This window comes from Mustela erminea, chromosome 10 (genome assembly GCF_009829155.1).
Source record: "Mustela erminea isolate mMusErm1 chromosome 10, mMusErm1.Pri, whole genome shotgun sequence".
NCBI classification, from domain to species: domain Eukaryota; kingdom Metazoa; phylum Chordata; class Mammalia; order Carnivora; family Mustelidae; genus Mustela; species Mustela erminea.
In genome coordinates, this window is record NC_045623.1 from 102,365,139 (window position 1) to 102,383,276 (window position 18,138).

General features: G+C 44.5%; 1 protein-coding gene across 3 annotated transcripts in view; it reads right to left on the bottom strand.

The window, feature by feature from the left end:
* The window catches only part of PEX14 (peroxisomal biogenesis factor 14), a 139,093-nt gene that overhangs the window by 25,953 nt on the left and 95,002 nt on the right, over nucleotides 1-18,138 (bottom strand). The window contains exons 1-2 of one of the 3 annotated variants that reach the window (XM_032301788.1): nucleotides 2,994-3,714; nucleotides 1,749-1,877 (exon numbers count right to left, since the gene is read on the bottom strand). The exons of 1 other annotated variant lie outside the window; for it this stretch is intronic. In XM_032301788.1, the coding sequence (XP_032157679.1) occupies nucleotides 1,749-1,877; nucleotides 2,994-3,111 (247 nt within the window). In that variant the 5' untranslated portion in view covers nucleotides 3,112-3,714. Of the gene's footprint in view, nucleotides 1-1,748; nucleotides 1,878-2,993; nucleotides 3,715-18,138 lie in introns of those variants that run through there. One more of the 3 variants, XM_032301787.1, reaches the window with a different exon arrangement.

An 18,138-nucleotide genomic window follows, 5' to 3' on the forward strand; every position in this document is an offset into this window, starting at 1 on the left:
GAGTCTGTCTCTAAGAAGATGTATTTTATTTTTAGGGCTGGGAGACTCTTAAAAATACTCCTACCTAAATACCTAAACGTGTAATGCTTCTTCTCAGAGAGACCTGGACAGAAGAATCTAGATGACGGCACTGTCCCCCTCCACCCCCCCCTTCTTCTCTTTCAGAAAGACCAACAGTTTAACCCCTTGTGCCTACCAAAAGTAGACGTGCGCATGAGGTTTTAGGCCAACTCTGTGACCAACCAGAACAATTTGTTCTGAGCAAGAAGTTTCCAAGTAGCCGAGAGACCTGTTTGGTTTTAAGCCATGGAGGAAACAGCTGGAATAGAACAGATGTGCGTCTTAGAAAATTCTGCACCCCAGCTGCCACTGTCTGTCCTCAACAAATCCCATTAAATGGCTGGGCCCAGGGACACAACTAAAGAAAATGTGTGGAGACCTAGTCTTTGGATAGAAGGAAACATGGAGAGTATGTTTAGTGACCCAAAACAAACACAATAGATGCGAAAGAATGCTGGCCAGGAAGGAGACGTGAGTCCCAGGCCGACAAGTGGTCGCTCCTGACTCAGTAGCTCTAGTGCAAGGCTTACCGCTGAGCACCATTTCTTGGGTCTCAGAGGTCAGAGGATGCCAGTAGTCTGTGAGAAAAGGTGCCTAAGGATGAAGTGACCTTGAATTCGTGTTCCCTGACCTCGCCCATTCAGCCTTATCCAGAAAGCAAAAGGAGATGTCTAACTGAGATCTGTGACACCATAACCCACCACCCGGCCCCCTGCACTGCCTGAGCCCAGAAGGACGGCAAAGTAAGGGGCCAGACCACGTGCTGGGGTCCAAACGAGCCTGGCTTGGAAGGCATTTTGTTATGCCTCCCAAAATCTGACATCTAACACTGTTTTAAATTAACAAGTTTTGAAAAAATAAAACTTCCGAGATAGACAATTAAAATGAAGACAATTACAGAAAAGGCATTTTGAAAGACAACAGATCCAAGGCTGAGTTATGTTAAAGACATGAAACTTGAGCTATTTTCCACCACTCTGAAGTGAATTTTAATCTTTTTTGACTTCTCATAAGTGACTTAAAGAAGGGGTTCTAGCCGTATTTTGGAGATTGTACATTTATTACTAGTTTGAAGAAGCATTATTCCTCAAAGAGCTTCACCTAAAAACAACCTGGGTATGTTCTCATGTAATAATTAAAAGCTAACTCAAAAAGGACCTTTACACTTAATTTGTAATTCTCTAAGAGACTGTCACCGCACAAATATACACGGTACAGCCAGGAGAAGGGAGGAAGGAAGGAACCACCCCAAATCTACTAATATTAACTTTAAAAAGTAAAATTAGGAGAGGAGTCATTTCAGTGAGCAAACGAGAACGGGTTCATGAATCAGACGTTCATGTACTTGATGAAGGAGTGACACGCAAAGCATGATGTAAGAAAACAGAAACAGAACCAAGAAATACTTTTATAGACTCTTACTTGTAACCAAAATACTTGAAACAACACAATATGCTCATTTATTCTGGTCCCTCGTCTCTTCTTAAATCTTTGTCACATACTTAAAAGTTTGTCTAGGAGAGGATTTGGGTGTGGCACATTCCTTTGGAAAAACCCAAGAGCTAGTCTACCAGTCCCGGTTAAACCCCCTCTGGCTTTCTGAGTCTGGGAGCTGGGAAGCACTGCTCTTTGGCCAGAATCCTGAACCCCAGTCAAGGTCAAAGCAGGAGACTGAGCGGATGACTTACTGTACGGCTGAGAAATGAGGTGAGGGGGCTGGACAGGAACCACCTGTGTGGCCGGGCCCAAGGACGGAGGCTCATCGGCAGCCGTGCCTGACTGCTGGAAAGCCAAATCAATCTCTTCATCTGTCAGCCCTGGGGGGAGAAGAGGACATAATTGCAGGTGAATACCTTTTGCCACTGTCCCTGGACGCAACAAAATCTTCATTGAGAAAAGATCCTGAGAGCCACAGAGTGCCTAGCATCCTGGTAAGTTTCCTCTCCGATTTCGGATTCTCCGGAACCTCTCTCAGTTGCAATTTAACCTTAAGCGACAGAATATTAGCCTCCACACTGCTTCCAAATGTGGCTCATTCAATTTCCTTAATTTATCCTTGAGTTTATTGCTGCTTTTGAAGTCGCTCCGTACTGCAATTCTCCATTCTTCCCCCGAAAACAGATACCATCAACTGCAAATGTGACTCATTTTAATCTGTAATGGTGTTAAAAAAAGAGGGGGAAAAACTAACAATAATGCATGAAAACAGACAGGGAAACAAAAAACTAATTATTGGGTGAGACGACTAATTAGTCTCGATCGTTTCCGAAGACGGGAATAATTTGCTTTATTTTATGACAAATGCAGAAATAAAAAGAAAAATCAGGACTGACTGTGATTAGTATGAATGGGATATAGAATGTAAAGAAGAAAATAAAACAAGAAAACAGATCAAAACAAGGCCAGGCCCAAACTTTCAGATGGTTATTGCTCTAGCCTAGCACAGGCTGCCTGTACCGCCCTTGGCTAGCTTTTCCGCTTCTCTTTGTCTTAATCCTCCCGACACCAGCGCGCTGTGCTCAGGACAGCCGGGAACGGCAGGGCGCCATCTGCAGTGGCCGCCGCGTGTGGCAAGGATCTGCCCATGGGAGAGTAACAGGCCGGGGTGGGCCGGACGAGACCCCACTTCCAGGGGGCACACGGCTGCGGCCGACTGGGGACGCTGGCCCTGTGGGAAGAGGACGAGCGAGCCCACCCACCGAGGAGCAGGAACAGCTGTGGCGCACAGGTGTGAGAAAGACTTGCCCGCAAGGCCGGTCCCAGAAGTGGGTACAGCGGGTACAAGAGTGCTGGGGCCACCGAGCGCGAGAGCAGCAGTGGGGACGTATCGCTAAGTCTGCAGACACCCCTCTGGCCGGGGATTCCAGGAATCCCAGGATCCAGGGCGGCTGCCACACAGAGCCTTTACACGAGGGCCGAGAGCTTCTCCCCACCTGGCAGCCCACAGCACAGTGGATCCGCCCCGGGGGGAGAGGAAGTACACGGAGGACTGGCATCTTCCAGCTTCGGCGCCGCACACTTTGTGCCAAGCGGCTGACAGATGGGACACATTAATGCTCCGAAGCCCAACGCTGCCCACACCACACTGGCGTGTGGCAGGCTGAGCGCCTCTGCCGCTTCTCAGGTGGGCGACAAGGCCTGAACTACTCTGACTGCGGGCCCTGCCCCTCCCTGCGCTGAGCAGTTGAGGACTGTGCCCCCTTTGAAACCGCGGCCCCGCCCCTCCCCCCCCCCAGGGGAGCCAGCCCGTGGTGGGCAAGGCCGCCCCTCTGGGAAGCCGCCCCTCTGGGAAGCCAGAGTGCTGCTGGCCCTCCTCCCCGCAACAGCTCTCCACGCATTGCCCGGGCAGACGAAGGCGCCCAGTACCTTCAAGTACAAAAGTATGCAGGGCTGTACTGGGCCACTCCTCCTACCAAATCCCCGGCTTGCCCCAAAGGCCTCCGGAGAGAAATGGGGGCAGGACAGACGGGCAGGAACCCCGAGCTTGTGTCTCTCAGGTTCCATCCAGCTTGGAGGCCCGGCCCTCAACTTCCAAAGGGGAAGGGGAACCCCCTTCAGAGTTCTGGGAGCAAAGACCCGGTTTTAACGAGTTCATCATCAGCCGCAGGAGAAGCAGGCACGCCTGCGGCATGGGCGGGGACGGGTGGTCACCGGTACACCCCGGGATTTCATAAACCTGGTGGTTCGTGTGCCTTGTCAGCCGCTGGCTGCAAATGAGGATAATTTTCCCAAAAGGAGCATTCAGTTGCTTTCTCATTTTCCCTTTTGGCTCTTTCAAATATAAACAAGTACGATAACGGTTAACGCTGGGGAAATATACAGTAAGTCACGGGCTGTGCTGCGGAGCTGGTTAAAGGGACAGCGCTCCCTGCCCGTTGCTCTGCCCTCTGGCCTACAGCTCTTACAAAGCCTATTTTCCTAATAAAACATGTTCCTTGCATTATTGCGGCCGAGCCCACTAGTGAGGCCGCGGTTTAAAGGGCATCAGCACTTCCTTCCAAGCTCTTGTTTTTCAGAGACCTTATCATTTGATGCTCTAAATTTACATTGGCTGGAATTCTGATATCCCCAGTCCTCCGGAGAGTCAGGATTTTGATTTAGTTACATAAAATGAATCACTTTTCTTCTTGTAAAAAAAAAAAAGAAAAAAGCATTTTCATGATCTCACTGAATAATATAATTTCAGAGCTGGACCATGATCCTAGCCACTGCGTTCATTTAACAGATAAAGAACAACTAAGCCCAAGGAGGGGGAAAACATGCCTCAGAACCCACGAGGCAGGGCACAGTGCTGCCAGCTTGACAACCCGCGGCTCCACGGCTCTCTCTCTGGGGCCTGGTGACTGCCCCTCTAGCACAGAAACAACAAACGGCAGCTTCTGAGACCATGTCTTAAGTCTTCAAGCTTGTGAGAGGTTGAGAGAAGCACTAGAGGGTCTCTCTGAGCCCCACCTGGCACCCCCATCTCCAGGTGAGGGCTGACGAATGGCACTGGGAGCCTAGAGACCAAAACAGCACAGGAACAGAATGCCTGCATCCTATCTGCAAATGACACTGGGACAACTTTTTGTACAACTCCGGAACGACAAGCGTAGTGTCCCCGCATCGTTCCAATAGTCTAACTCCCAGGAAATCCGGAGGCCTCTCCCAGACGGGTGCCCATGCTTCCCTCAGAGCCCCCTTCCTCGGAGTATCCCCAGGTCGGGGGCACTGGCCAGCAAGGTTCAGGCTTAGGTTCAGGACTCTCTCAACTCAGGGGACTCATATGGGACTCACGGAGACTCGGCTGGAAGGGGTGTCATCTCCTTCAGAACACAGCAGTTAACTATGCAGTCATGGGCTCCTGGTGCTGAACCGACCCTGCCTTCAGGAAGAGGGACAGCTTCAGGTCCCACACACAGGACATCCAGGTCCCCGCCCGCCCTCGTGAGACAAGCGACAGAGAGCTTAGATGGAGACCTTGCAGAATCCTAAAGGTTAAAAGGAATAATAAAGGAAACCGCCAATTGGAAGTGAATTATATTTGGCTGTGAAGGCTGAGGCACAGGCTATATTATAAAAGGCATCTCTGCGTTGTTTACCATCACCCTGACTAATGCAGACCTTTTTTTTGTTGTTGTTTTAAATAATCTCATGCAAATTAGACACACACACTTCCTTCCAGTTGATTGCTATCTGCAAGGAAAAATCTAACCGCAGAGGGACCGTGCAAGGGCTGAGCAGAGCAGAGATGGGGGCCAAGGGTGTCGCCGTCCCAGGGCAGGAAAACCTCCTGCCCTCAAGTCTTCCTTCAGCTGCCACCTTTGGAAGAATCAGCCAATTTCGATAAAAGTAAAGCAAGATTTTCTTTCAGCTGGAGTATCAGCTTGCATTACGTGGTATCACTAGCACTTTGCATTCAGACGCTTTCAGTAACGTCAACCTCTGCCACTTGCCAATTCCAAGAGCTACCAGCCCTGGTCTGTGACAGTTAAAACGTATCATTGACAGAGAATCAAACTAAAAGTCCCGCTCAGGTATTCTGTCCACTCACTAGCTTTAGCCAACAGGAGGAGAAAGGAGTGAGGGCACCTGTCCAAAGTGAGAAGGCCAGGACGCCTGCCTCTGAGAGGCAGTGTCATTTCACCTTTAAGACCGCAGATGTCTGGGGGTGCCTGGGTGGCTCAGTCGGTGAAGCGTCTGCCTTCGGCTCAAGTCATGATCCCAGGGTCCTGGGATCGAGCCACACGTCCGGCTCTCTCTCAGCAGGGGCATCTGCTTCTCCCTCTGCCCCTACCACTGCTCATTCTCTCTCTCTCTCTCTCTCTCTCTCTCTCTCTCAAATAAGTAAAATCTTTAAAATAAAAAAAAAAGGAAAGAAAAAAAGACCACAGCTGCCTGACTGGGAAAACTGAGAGCTCTCAGTGCACATCGTGCAAACGAAGGTCCCAGACACCAGCCATCAGGGTGGATTCCTTGTTCTCGGTTGTCTGGAATCTACTTCCATAACCAGTGCCCTTTACAAGGAGACGGCTGCTGCCCCTGTGCAGGAGCTGGCCAAAGATTTCTTCTCCAACGCTTTCTCCACGGTGGGATTCTTTTCAAAGAGCAGAGCGAGCAAGCTACAAGCTATTGATTAATAAAGCCCCTTGTTACTGCTGCGGGCAACTGAAGTGCCTTGGGGCTACCACACCTGCTTATTTGTATCCCCTAGAAAATACGCAGATTTGTTTTCTTTTTCTAGAGGTTTCGGTTCAAATGCAAACAAAACCAAACGGGTTGACTTAGTGAGCTGCAGCCTGCTGGCTCAGAGCACAAGGCTGCAGGTCCTTTCCCACGGACTCAGACAAAACTGGGCACCGGGAAGAGCTTTTCCCTGCAGGACGCGCAGTGCATGGGCTTCTCAGAATAAGTCACCTCGGTGCTGTCCCCAGTGACCGCAGAGCACTGCCACGGGGCCTGGCCCATTGCAGGTGAAGCAGAGAGACAGGTGACAGCAGACAGCAGCATTCTCTGCATCTTGTAGTTCAAACAACGACCGGGACAGCGGGGCTGGGAATAGTTTGGAAATAAGCAAGGTAATGAACACCCGACAGCACCTTCCAGCCAGACCTGAGTTTTATAATAAAAATGTCAAGTCTGGCTGGGATTAGGGAAGAGGGCCAGAGGGCCGGCAGCAAAGGGCAGCAGCTGCGGGCTGGCCACTGGGGCCATCCTCCTCCCCTGTCACAGTCCGCCCATGTATAGGACTTGGGTGATTCATCTGGGACGCGCGGAGACCGTGCGGGGGTCACCTCTCTGAGAACACGACTAGTTATCTCCCCATGTGCACTCTGAGAGGAGATGAGGCAGAGAAGACAGCTGGCTAAAAATACTCCCCAAATTAAAAGAAAAATCAACTCTCTCAGAAAAGGCTTGGGGGGGAGGGGAAAAAGTATTTTTATTTTATTTTATTAACATTTTGTTGGAACAGTAGAGTACAATAAGGACTCTCAGAGCCTCTAAAAGTCGTTGGATGACCTGTAGACCCCTATTTCCCAGTGCCTTGTATAAAATTGAATTTTTTAAACATAAATTACACGTAATGACGACACTGTAAAAACTAACAGTAATGGAAAGCTGTGCTGTATTTCATTAGCCTGTATTATTCCGTGCCACCTGATCCAGCCGGGCCTTGTTTATGAGTCAGTGTGTTAGCAGATGCCGATGGAAGCATTTGCTTCGACCTTGCTCTTCTCATTGGGGCATGAAATTACGACGGCAGCACCTTGATATTACAGCCATAAATACAGTAAACTGCAAATTTAAGCCAACGGCTCCTATTGTCTCTGAACATAAAGCTGATCGGTATTTATTTAAAAGGAGAACAAAAAAAATATTATATATCACCTTGTTTATGGGGCCTCCCCCACCCACTTTCTTATCCCCTCCCCCAGCCCCCCAACCTGTCTAATTCACTTGGTTAAAATATTAAGCAAATAAGCCAAGTGCTTTCTCCCCTACTGATTAACTATGCCCAAGCGGCTAAAACAGTTTTTGAGAAAACTAGTTCCAAATATCATTACCTCACGAATGAAAGAGTTTTTATAAAAATTGACCTGATGGCAGGGCCGGTCTCCACCATCCTGACACTAATACGTAAATGCAGACACAAGATATGAGACTTTCCTGTCTCCTTAAACGAGGAAAGTTCAAACAACAGGAGAAAAGTTGCTGGTGATGCCCTGAAATTGAATGTCCTCACAGTACCCTTCTAAAAATCGTTAGGTAGAAATGCTATTTGAAAAAGCAGCAAAACACTGCCTCCTGCCACCTAAGGAAAGAAAGAAAGATACCCAACCATGAATATAATTCTCATCTCAACACAGGGAGCCGGGGGACCTCTCATTAAAACTTGCACCAACCCCATCCTTATCCCAGTGAACCATAAAGACAATATACCTTTAAATACATTAAATGTGCAAGAAAAATAAACACAAAGACAAAAGGACACTGGATATCACCCAGCACGTCTCCTAGTATAAATCACTGAGTAAAAAGCCAGTGCAAAATGTATTGCACTGTTAGCTTTGAGACTGAGGAACCGGGAAGCCCCGCTCCACTGTAAGTCTGAAAGGGAAGGCAGTCTGCTCCCCTGATGTCAGAGGAAGAGGATCCCTCTGTGTCTCAGAGAGGCAGACGAGAGATGTAAAAACTCAGCCAAGTCCAAGTTTGGATGTTTCAAACAGTTGGTGGTGAAAACGCCAGCACACCAGCAGGCAGGCTTTGCAGCCTCCACTAGTGAAGACTGCAGGACTGTCTGAGCCGTGAATTAAATGCAAGTTTCAGGGATCAATTTCACTCCAAATCAGACAGGCTGGGGCCACGGGACCCGGTGCTCAGCAGCATCAATGGCCAGGATCACAAGTTTTGTACATTTACTTCGGATACCTTATTCCACAGCCAGACGTACTCCCTCGGAGCCCTAAATTACTTCAGCCACACCAGTCACCGAGCTTAGCTCCTTCCGCCTAAGGAGGAAACTTCCCTATAAAATTTATTGAGCTTCTCTGGGGAGTAGTATAACTGGTGAACAAGACAGAAGTGAGCTGCCCCTTGGTGTAACACAAATTGAGATCTCTCGTATGAAAGACTGGGAGGGTTTCCAATCAGCATCCACAATGTCTATTTTTAGATCTATAGTCTGAAGGTTTTTTTTTTTTCTTTTAATCCCTCTCCTCTAAATTAAAAACAAAAACAAAGAGGAGTTGATTTTGTTATGTGATCATCAATTCCAAAGGATTAATAGCACGGCAAATATTGTTGCCGGCTGTGGACGGCAGTATCTACGCCAGCAGGTCCTTGGCAACAGGCTAAGTCAGCCCTGCCACGTGCACTGAACAAGTCCTGGGGAAGGAACTGTGTCTTTAAAGACCGTAGGGTGTGATAATCGGGAATCATAGCTATTTGAATGCCAAGGGCAGGTAAGCCTATGTTTGTGCATAGGCAGAAAACCCAAATTAATAAGCACTTTTTAAAAAAAATTTTTTTTTTTAAATAAGCACTTTTAACTACACTTGAATCCTGCTCCTGTTTTAGAAGAGGCAAAGAAGTACATTTAAAAAAAAAAAAATTTTTTTTTCCACCTTTGACATCCAAGCAAGAAATTCAGATCTGGCAGAAAAGCTGAAGCTCATCTGCTCGACCTATTCTTTTCCTTTCCTTCTTCTTCTGTTAAAAATCAAGAGAAAATGATATAGAGAGGGACAGTGACTCACCTACAGCCCCTGGTGAGCCCAGAGGCAGAACCAGATTTTCCACACTGAGTTCTTTTTATGGGGGGGGGGTGTTAAGTAGGAGCAGCCTGACATGCCTGCTCCCCTCTACTATCTGACACAACTAGAACATTTTTGATAAGCAAACTCTTAAAATCAATCGCCTCAAAAAGAAAAACAAAAATAATATATATGACCATAGGGAGAAAACAAGGTAAAAGGTATATAGAACTTCTGCATTAAAAAAATAAATATTTGTATCTACACACATAAAAACAAATCTAGTTAGTCACTGCGGGCATAAAATAGAGAGAGAGGACAGCGGTAACTCTGGTTACAGACAGAGAAGGGACTTAGCTGGGGACAGAGGCTGAAGGCAGACTTTACACTGCCTATCCTTAGGAACTGTATTCCATGTGAATATATTTCCAATTCAAAAGTATAAATTATTGGGCGCCTGGGTGGCTCAGTGGGTTAAGCCGCTGCCTTCGGCTCAGGTCATGATCTCAGAGTCCTGGGATCGAGTCCCGCATCGGGCTCTCTGCTCAGCAGAGAGCCTGCTTTCCTCTCTCTCTCTCTGCCTGCCTCTCCATCTACTTGTGATTTCTCTCTGTCAAATAAATAAATAAAATCTTTAAAAAAAAAAAAAGTATAAATTATTTTCTTTTTAAAGATTTTATTTATTTGACAGAGATCACAAGTAGGCAGAGAGAGAGAGAGGGGGAAGCAGGATCACCGCTGAGCAGGGAGCCCGAGATCATGACCTGAGGACCCTGAGACCAATGACCTGAGCCGAAGGCAGAGGCTTTAGCCCACTGAGCCACCCCAGCGCCCCAAAAGGATAAATTACTTTTCAAGAACAAAAAAATATCTAGAAGGGGAGAAAAAAAAAAACCAAAACCCTGAATCCGGAGCAAGATCACTTAAAATGGTTATTTATCCCCATTTCCTGGAAGAGAAAAACCAAGATAGAAAAAGGTATAGGGACGAGCCCAGAAACAGATCAGAACGATATCCACATTTTCTAATTTCTTGCTTAACCCATTGTGGCTGTAACCACAGCAGCCAAGTACAAGGTAACTTGCTTTCTTTCTTCTTTATTTTTAATGTGTGTTTTTAAAAGGCAGGCATCTGTTCTATTTTGACACATCCTGGCTGCCCAAATGTTTCTTTCAGCTCTAAATATTTGCTTCACCAATGGAAATGTTTCCATCACTGCAACAAAACAAACATTTGCTTTGAGATGGTAGGGACAGCCATAAGCTGTTTCATATGTTACTGATTTGGGAAACAACTTACTATGGGACGCAAATCAAGGTGGAGATTTTTGTTCCTTACGGAGAACAGTGGCACAAGAGCTCAGTGTACCAAGACGACACAGTCACTCAGCTGAATGCCGTGACGGTTCAATGTTCATTTGGGATTTTCTTTAACATCTTGAATCTTAAATATATGATGAAAAGGCTTACTATTTGGCATTCAACTTACTTCCTAAAGTTTTAAATTACTATGCAGCTATCAAACTCTTTTAAAAGTCCTCATGTTAATCTGATATTAACACATTAAAACATTCTATGTCCTAATAGGCCAGTACAGTACATAAATTATTTTGTCACCACCTATTTGTGTAGCACAAATGACTTTGGTATTGGTTGCTATAGTCAACATTACTAGCGCAGAGATAAATATTTAGTATTCAACCAAATGCATAAATATTTGAGTGCTTATTTTGCGAGGCAGTGTGAGAACCGAGACCTCATCTTCCCTACCTGTTAAATGGCAGCCTCCTTTAGACCTCCTCCCGCCTCAATTTCTTATGCTGAAAGAATATTTTGTCTGTCTTCTATTTATAATATAAAACATGTAATATTGTATAATATATAAACATAAGATCTGTAATACATAGACGTATCTATTGACAGTAAAAATAGCACATCAACTGCAGAACACACAGAAAATAAAAATACGAAAAGTAAAATTCATCCACATTGCCACTCTCCTAGAAATAACAACCAAAATTTATTAAGCCCACGTGTCAAAGAATAATTTAAGGAGTTTTTGTATTTTTAACTGTTTGAATCCCAAACAGGAGCAGGGTCCCATGTCCCTGTGCCCATGGCCTCTCGTGGGCCTGTGCAGCGTGTAGCCCATGCAGTGAGGGGTGGCAGGGGTAGCCCCTTTGGCTCCCAGTTTACAGGTAAGGAAGCTGAGCTACAGGGACAGTAAGCGGTCTAGCTCAGGTCCCAGTGCCCGCGGGTGGGGATGCTCAGGAATCCGCAGGACTCCAGACAACACAGGGGAAGTATTCCAAACCTCTATTCATGTTGAAAGCAGACACTGACATCCTGCCCTCACTCCGGGCGTATCATTCAGATGTGTTGGTAAAGTTATTAAGATTGGATTTCTTCAAAATAAAAATGACTTTTTGGCATGAGAATACCCCAAAGCTGGCAAAGGAAGTGCCAACTGAGAAGTCTGCTGTGGAAGTGCAAACCGAGAAGCTTCTAGAAGATAAGTCAGCACTTTATCTCAACAGTATTAAAAATGTTCAGGGGCACCTGGGTGGCTCAGTGGGTTGAGCATCCGACTCTTGGTTTCAGCTCAGGTCATGATCTCAGAGTCTTGAGATCAAGCCCCGTGCTGGGTTCTGTGCTCAGTATGACATCTGCTTGAGATTCTCTCTCTCCCTCTGCCTTTGTCCCTCCCCCCTTCAAATAAATAAAATCTTAAAAATAAAAATAAAAATGTTCATAAACCTTTGATTCAACAATTTTGCTTCTAGGAAATAATAAAATAATGTGGTATAAAACTACTGTGCAAAGACGGTTCCTCGCCTTCTTTTTAAGAAAAGCAAAACATTTAAACAACATAAATGTCCAAAGAGGGCTGATTAGACAAATTAGGACACATTTCAGTAATGTGATATTATTCAACTGTGCACTTTCTCATGAACAATTTCTGATGGCATGGGAAAATACTTTTGATACATTAAGACATAAAAAGCAGATGTTATATTCATAGCTTGATCTTAATTACATTTAAAAAAAGAACAAAAGGAAGCAGGAGAGTTGCATCATTTTTAACTTAATCTGAAACCAACTTATACATGTTCAGAAGAGAGAAGGGAATGACACTACAAGCCGCAGAGAGGGCCCACCGTTCCATTCAAGGAGTGTTGTGTTTGCAAGCAGGCATGGCACAGGACGAACGAATTTGCTGTCTGCTCATCAACTCATTCCCACACGCCCCACAGTCGGAGCATCCTGACAGCGGGAACGTTTTCCCCATACATCTTGGCACCCATATACAAAGCCAACCGTGTCGTCTGGTGTTAAACCAAAGATTTGCTTCAATGGGAAGGAAAATGTGGCCGTACCAGACTTACTAAGAAGCGACACAGCAGTATCCTGCGAAACACCACCTAATGGATTTTTAATAATTGTTTTAGAAATATTCAACAGGTATATTTCCACAGTACAATTCTGCATTCTGAAGATACAAAAGGGAATATAGTGGAAAGCTGTCGCCTTCCCACTCCTGCCAGCTGGCCACGCCGTTAGATCTTCCCAGAGACAACCACTGCTACTCGTTTCTTAGGTGTCTTTTAGAGATAGTTTGTGAATATGAAAGTGCTTTTCCATATCCATATAATGTACATTTTATATGTTAGCGTATATATGCACATGCATATTTTTGGCACAAATAATAACATGGTGTAAACACTATTCTACAAGTTGCTATTTGTAATTAATACATCTTAGGGAGCATTTCTTACTAGCATCTGTAGTGCTCTCTCATTCTACTTACTGACTATAAGGCAATCCATTTTGTGGCTATACCATGATTTATTAACTTGCCGCCTATTGTACATATACTACAAAGCCCCAAAACAAGTCCTTACATGTACCACTTGTACATGTGCAAGTTGTCCCTGGAAGTAGACTCTGATATGCGCAGCTCTAATTTTGATAAACATTGACGGACCCTCCTGAGAGTGGTTTCCATTTACTTCCCACCGGCCTGCGTGTGTTTCCCAGACTTTGCCTGCATGATGCTATCAAGCTTTTCCTTTGTCATCCTGAAAGGTAAAAGAATAGCCTCATTGTGGTTTTAAGTAAACTTCTGTTGGCTTTCCATATACAGAGAGAGGAGCACACATTTTAAGCAGACAGCTTGATGTATTTTCACACAGTGAAAACCTCCATGTAGCCACCACCCAGATTAAAAAATTATAATAATAAAACAACAGCCCCTGGGAGCAGCTCTCATGTGTCCTCCCTGTCACCACTGAACTTCTACCCTCACGGATGAAATGTGCCCATTTTTGAACTACATATAAGTGGAACAATTCCAAAAGCATTTTTTCAACATGATGCCTGTGTGATCGCCTGGTTCACTCCCTCTGACTGCCGTACAGGACAACGTATCTGCCTGCTCCACAGCCATGCTGCTGACCACGTTTTTACACACAGACTTCGGAGGGGAACGGCTCGATCACGTGGGGTGTGCGTATTCTCAGCCAAACAGACAGTGTCAAGTTTCCAAAGTGGTCACACCAATTTCCACTCACATCAGGAGTGCGGGAGAGTTCTAGCTGTTCCTCCCAACACCAAAGTTCAGGGTTTTTCCATTTTGGCCATTCTGGTGGGCGTGAAGTGATTATATCATTCTGAATTGAATCTGCATTTCTCTGATGACTAATGAGGTTGAACTGTCTTTCCGCATACTTACTGTCTTCACTGGGTACAGTGCCATGTACATGTATGTATGGATACGCGCCATTTATATACAGATGCATAAATACGGTAAGTTGATCAACTGTGTTGTTAGAAACTTGACTGCTGCCTGTGTGCACTATCAGTTAGTAAGACTGAGGTTTTAAAACTTTCCATTGTGACAGCAGATTTGTCTAGTTCTCCTTTCAGTTCTGTCCATTTTTTGCTTTCTGTATAATCGAGTTATTGTTAATGTTATTTGGTACACACATACTTAGAAATGTCAAATCTTCCTGGTGATTGATCATTCTGAAATCTCCTTACCTCTCACTCCACTTTGAAGTCTATCTTGTCTGATATTAGTACCTGGTTTCTTTGGTTAGTGTTTACGTAGTATCTTTTCCCATCATTTTACTATTAATCCTATGTGTCTTTTCATTAAAGGTATGTTTGATGTAAGCAGCACTGATGGGGGTTAGCTTTTTTTTTTAATCTAATCTTGACAAACTTTGCTTTTATGGGAGTAGTTAGTCTATTTACATCTAAGATGAATACTGAAATTTGGGGGTTTATCTCTTTCATCTCACAATTTGTTTTCCTTTTGATCTGTTTAATGTGCTCCTTTCTCTTTTTGCCAACTTTTTAACTCAGCTTTCCCTTCCATCGGCTTGTAGACAAGGTGATTTTTGATGGATTTCTTCACTACAGTGTTACAAACCTTCCTTTTATAGCTTAGAGGAGAGACTCTCAAACTTTCCCCTCTAATTTCAGCATCCTTTGGTGGACTGTGCATCTGCAATGATAACCACTGTTGCATTTGCCTAATGGGGGATCCTGGATTCTTAAGAGTGAACAGGGTCCGAGGCTCAAAGTGTCTGAAACTGATGCCCTAGATGCCACTATACACCCCTGACTTACTATCGTTTCATATAAATGAGAAATGTTACCATTTTGTCAGCAATTCCAACGCTTTCATCCATCCTTCCACCTGTGTTACCGTCACGCATCACATTTATACATGCGTCTTAAACCCCACAAGAAAGACACTGTGTTATTTTATACAGCCAATATCCATTTCTATTTGTCCCTTCCCTTGCCTGCCTGCATCTCTGCGTCTTCAGGTACGATCACTTTCCTTCTGTCTGAAAACCCCATTAGTGTTCCTTTCAGTGCAGGTGTGCTGGCAATGAATTCCCTCAGTTTTGTTTATCTGGAATATCTGTATTTTCCCTCACTTTTAAAAAGTGTTCTACTGTGAAATAATTTCAGGCTTACAGGAGAGGTGCAAGTATAGTACAAAGAAATCTCATATATTTTCCCCCTGGGTTCTTTAAATGTTAAATCTGCTTTATTATTCTCTATCGATCTATCTACCTGTTTTTTTTTTTTCCCTGAACTGTTTAAGACTATGTTACAGACAGGATGCCCCCTCCCTCCGTACGTATTTCAGTATTAATTTCCTGACTCTGGGGCAGGGAGTCAGTACTCATATATAACCATAGTACAACTATCAAAATCAAGAAGTTAACACTGTTGAGTTTTTATCTGCAGTTCAGACCTCCCCTCTGAACTCTATTCACATTAATTTGTCTGCCCACCTGTGGCTTCACCTGTATGCCTGACAGAAACCTCAAATCCACCTAGCTCCTCATCTTGCCCCACCAAGATTAATGGTGACTCCATCCTTCTAGTCACAAGGCCAAAACCCTCAGAGTCATCCTTAACTTCTGCTTCTCTTTCAGACTTCAGATCCGACAAATCAGGATATTCTCCTGGATTTACCACCACGTAACAGCCAGGGATGTGACTGCTCTCTCAGTTTCCATTATTGTTCTCCAACTACGTACTCTTACGGTGGCAGCCAAGGTGATCCTGTAAAAGCTTAAGTCAGACCATTTAAGTCCTCTGCTTAAACCCTATGATGGTCTCCATTTTATTAAAAAAGTAAAACCAAAGTCTTCCTGTGGATCAGTGCTGCTCTAAACAACCTCACCTCCTACCAATGCTGTGTCTTCAGCTCTCACTGTGACCCACCTTGCCCACACTGTGGCCTCCTTTCTGTTCCTAGAATTTGCCAGGCAAGCTCCCACTTCAGGCTTTCGTACAGTTGGTTCCCTTTTCCAGGAACTCTTTCTGCCCAGAAATCTGCATGGCTTGCTTCCTCCTTTTCTTCAAGTTTTTGCTTAAATGTCACCTTGGTGGAGACTTTCCAGACCATTCCATTTAAAATCATAACCTTCTAAGAACTCTCTATTGCTCTTACTCCCCTTACATTACGGTTACATTTTCTTCCCCTAACGGTCTCCTTTCCTTCCCACCACTAGAATGGAAGCTCCCTGAAGGCAGAGATGGGGCCTATTTCATTCACTGCTATATTCGCAGGACCTAGAATACTGCCTAGATTCTATGGGCACTTACGCAGGTGTTCAACGAAACTGTGCAGAAGAAATATATCAATGGAAGCCCAATATGCAAAACAGCTGCTCAGGTTTGGGGAAAGCCAGCTGGCACATGGAGCAAACCCAGAGTCCAACTTTCTTGACCCCTCTTTGCCCTTGAAACATCTCTTAGAACCTCCAAGGAGTCCCAGAGGTGAATGTAAAACTGTGTATTCACCCTGCACTATGGCAAACTAGTTTGTTCCCCAGTCGGACAGGCCTTGTACTCTTCAGTCCTCTCCCCTGATGCTCCACGCACCGCACACTCCTTCCAATCCTCCAGTCTTGTCCCTTGTCCTGGGTTCTCTCTTCCACCACCGGAGTCTCCTCTGGTCACCCCCCTGCCAGATCACATGTCTGCAGTGACTGCCATCTATACAGTATTCCTCTGGTTGTCAAACATAGGTAGCTTTGTAACCTTCCTTTTGTCTTGGATGGCTTTCTAAGGAGTCTAACATTGTTGAACTTTGACTTTTACTGTCTTACTCACTGCTGTATCCCCAAAGCTTAACATATGGATCAACCTGTCAAGGGCAGTCACTGAACAGTTGTTCAGTGTGTCAGTAAACATGAATAAAGCCTACTGGTATTTAATGGACTGCAGATCACTAATAACTGAAAGATATACTTATAACATGTGGGGACAATCTCTTTTTTTCTCTCTTTAAAATAAAGTTATGTATATAAAACTCATTACCACTGCCATAATAGGCATGTAACCTTATTTCTGAAGTTCTACCCCATGTGATAAGGCAGGATATAAAATTAAAATATTTAAGAACTGGAAAGAAGATCACAAAATAATCACTTGTAGACAACAGGATTACATATCCAAAAAAAATCAATTCAATAAAAAAGTTTAATGACATAGCTGATTTATAATATATACTTTTAAAAAATCAAGAGCATTCCTACATACCAGCAACAAGTAATTAAAAATTAAAATGATGATCAATTCCTTTCACAATAGCTACAAGAAATATAAAATTACTGAGTAATCTTAAAGTATGTTAGATCTATATAAAGAAAACCTTGCAAGAGAAGTAAGAATGTTGATGGGGCACCTGGGTGGCTCAGTGTGGAGCCTGCCTGAGATCCTCTTGCTCCCTTTTTCCCTCTCTCCCTTCCTACCTATCCGTCCCTCAAAGAAAGAAACAAATAAAAATACTGAAATAAATGGAATAGTCTTTTCAAACTAATTTGAAAGATTTGATCAATAAAAATTCCAATTATTTTAAATATTTTCCAAAGTTCCAAAAGGTTATCTTGCGTAAGCACATAAGAATGTACAAGTAAGGGAGGCCTGGGTGGCTCAGTCGGTTAAGCGGCTGCCTTCAGCTCGGGTCATGATCTCAGGCTCCTGCGCTCGAGCCCCATGTCGGGATTCCCTGCTCAGCGGGGAGTCTGCTTCTCCCTTTCACTCTGTGCTTTCTCTCCCTCCCTCTCTCTCTCTCAAATAAATAACTAATCTTAAAAAAAAAAAAAGGATGTATAAGAATAAGGAATGTTTGAGAGTTCATTCTGTCTCCTCTACTTCTTGGAAATGCGTTTAAACTACCTCCTCTAGGGATTTCAGTATGTTTCCATAACTCATCAGGGTCTACTCTGAATTAATGTTCTACCACTTTACATATTAAGGGCCTTAATATGATACATATAATTATATGTGCCATATTGTACATATTAACACAT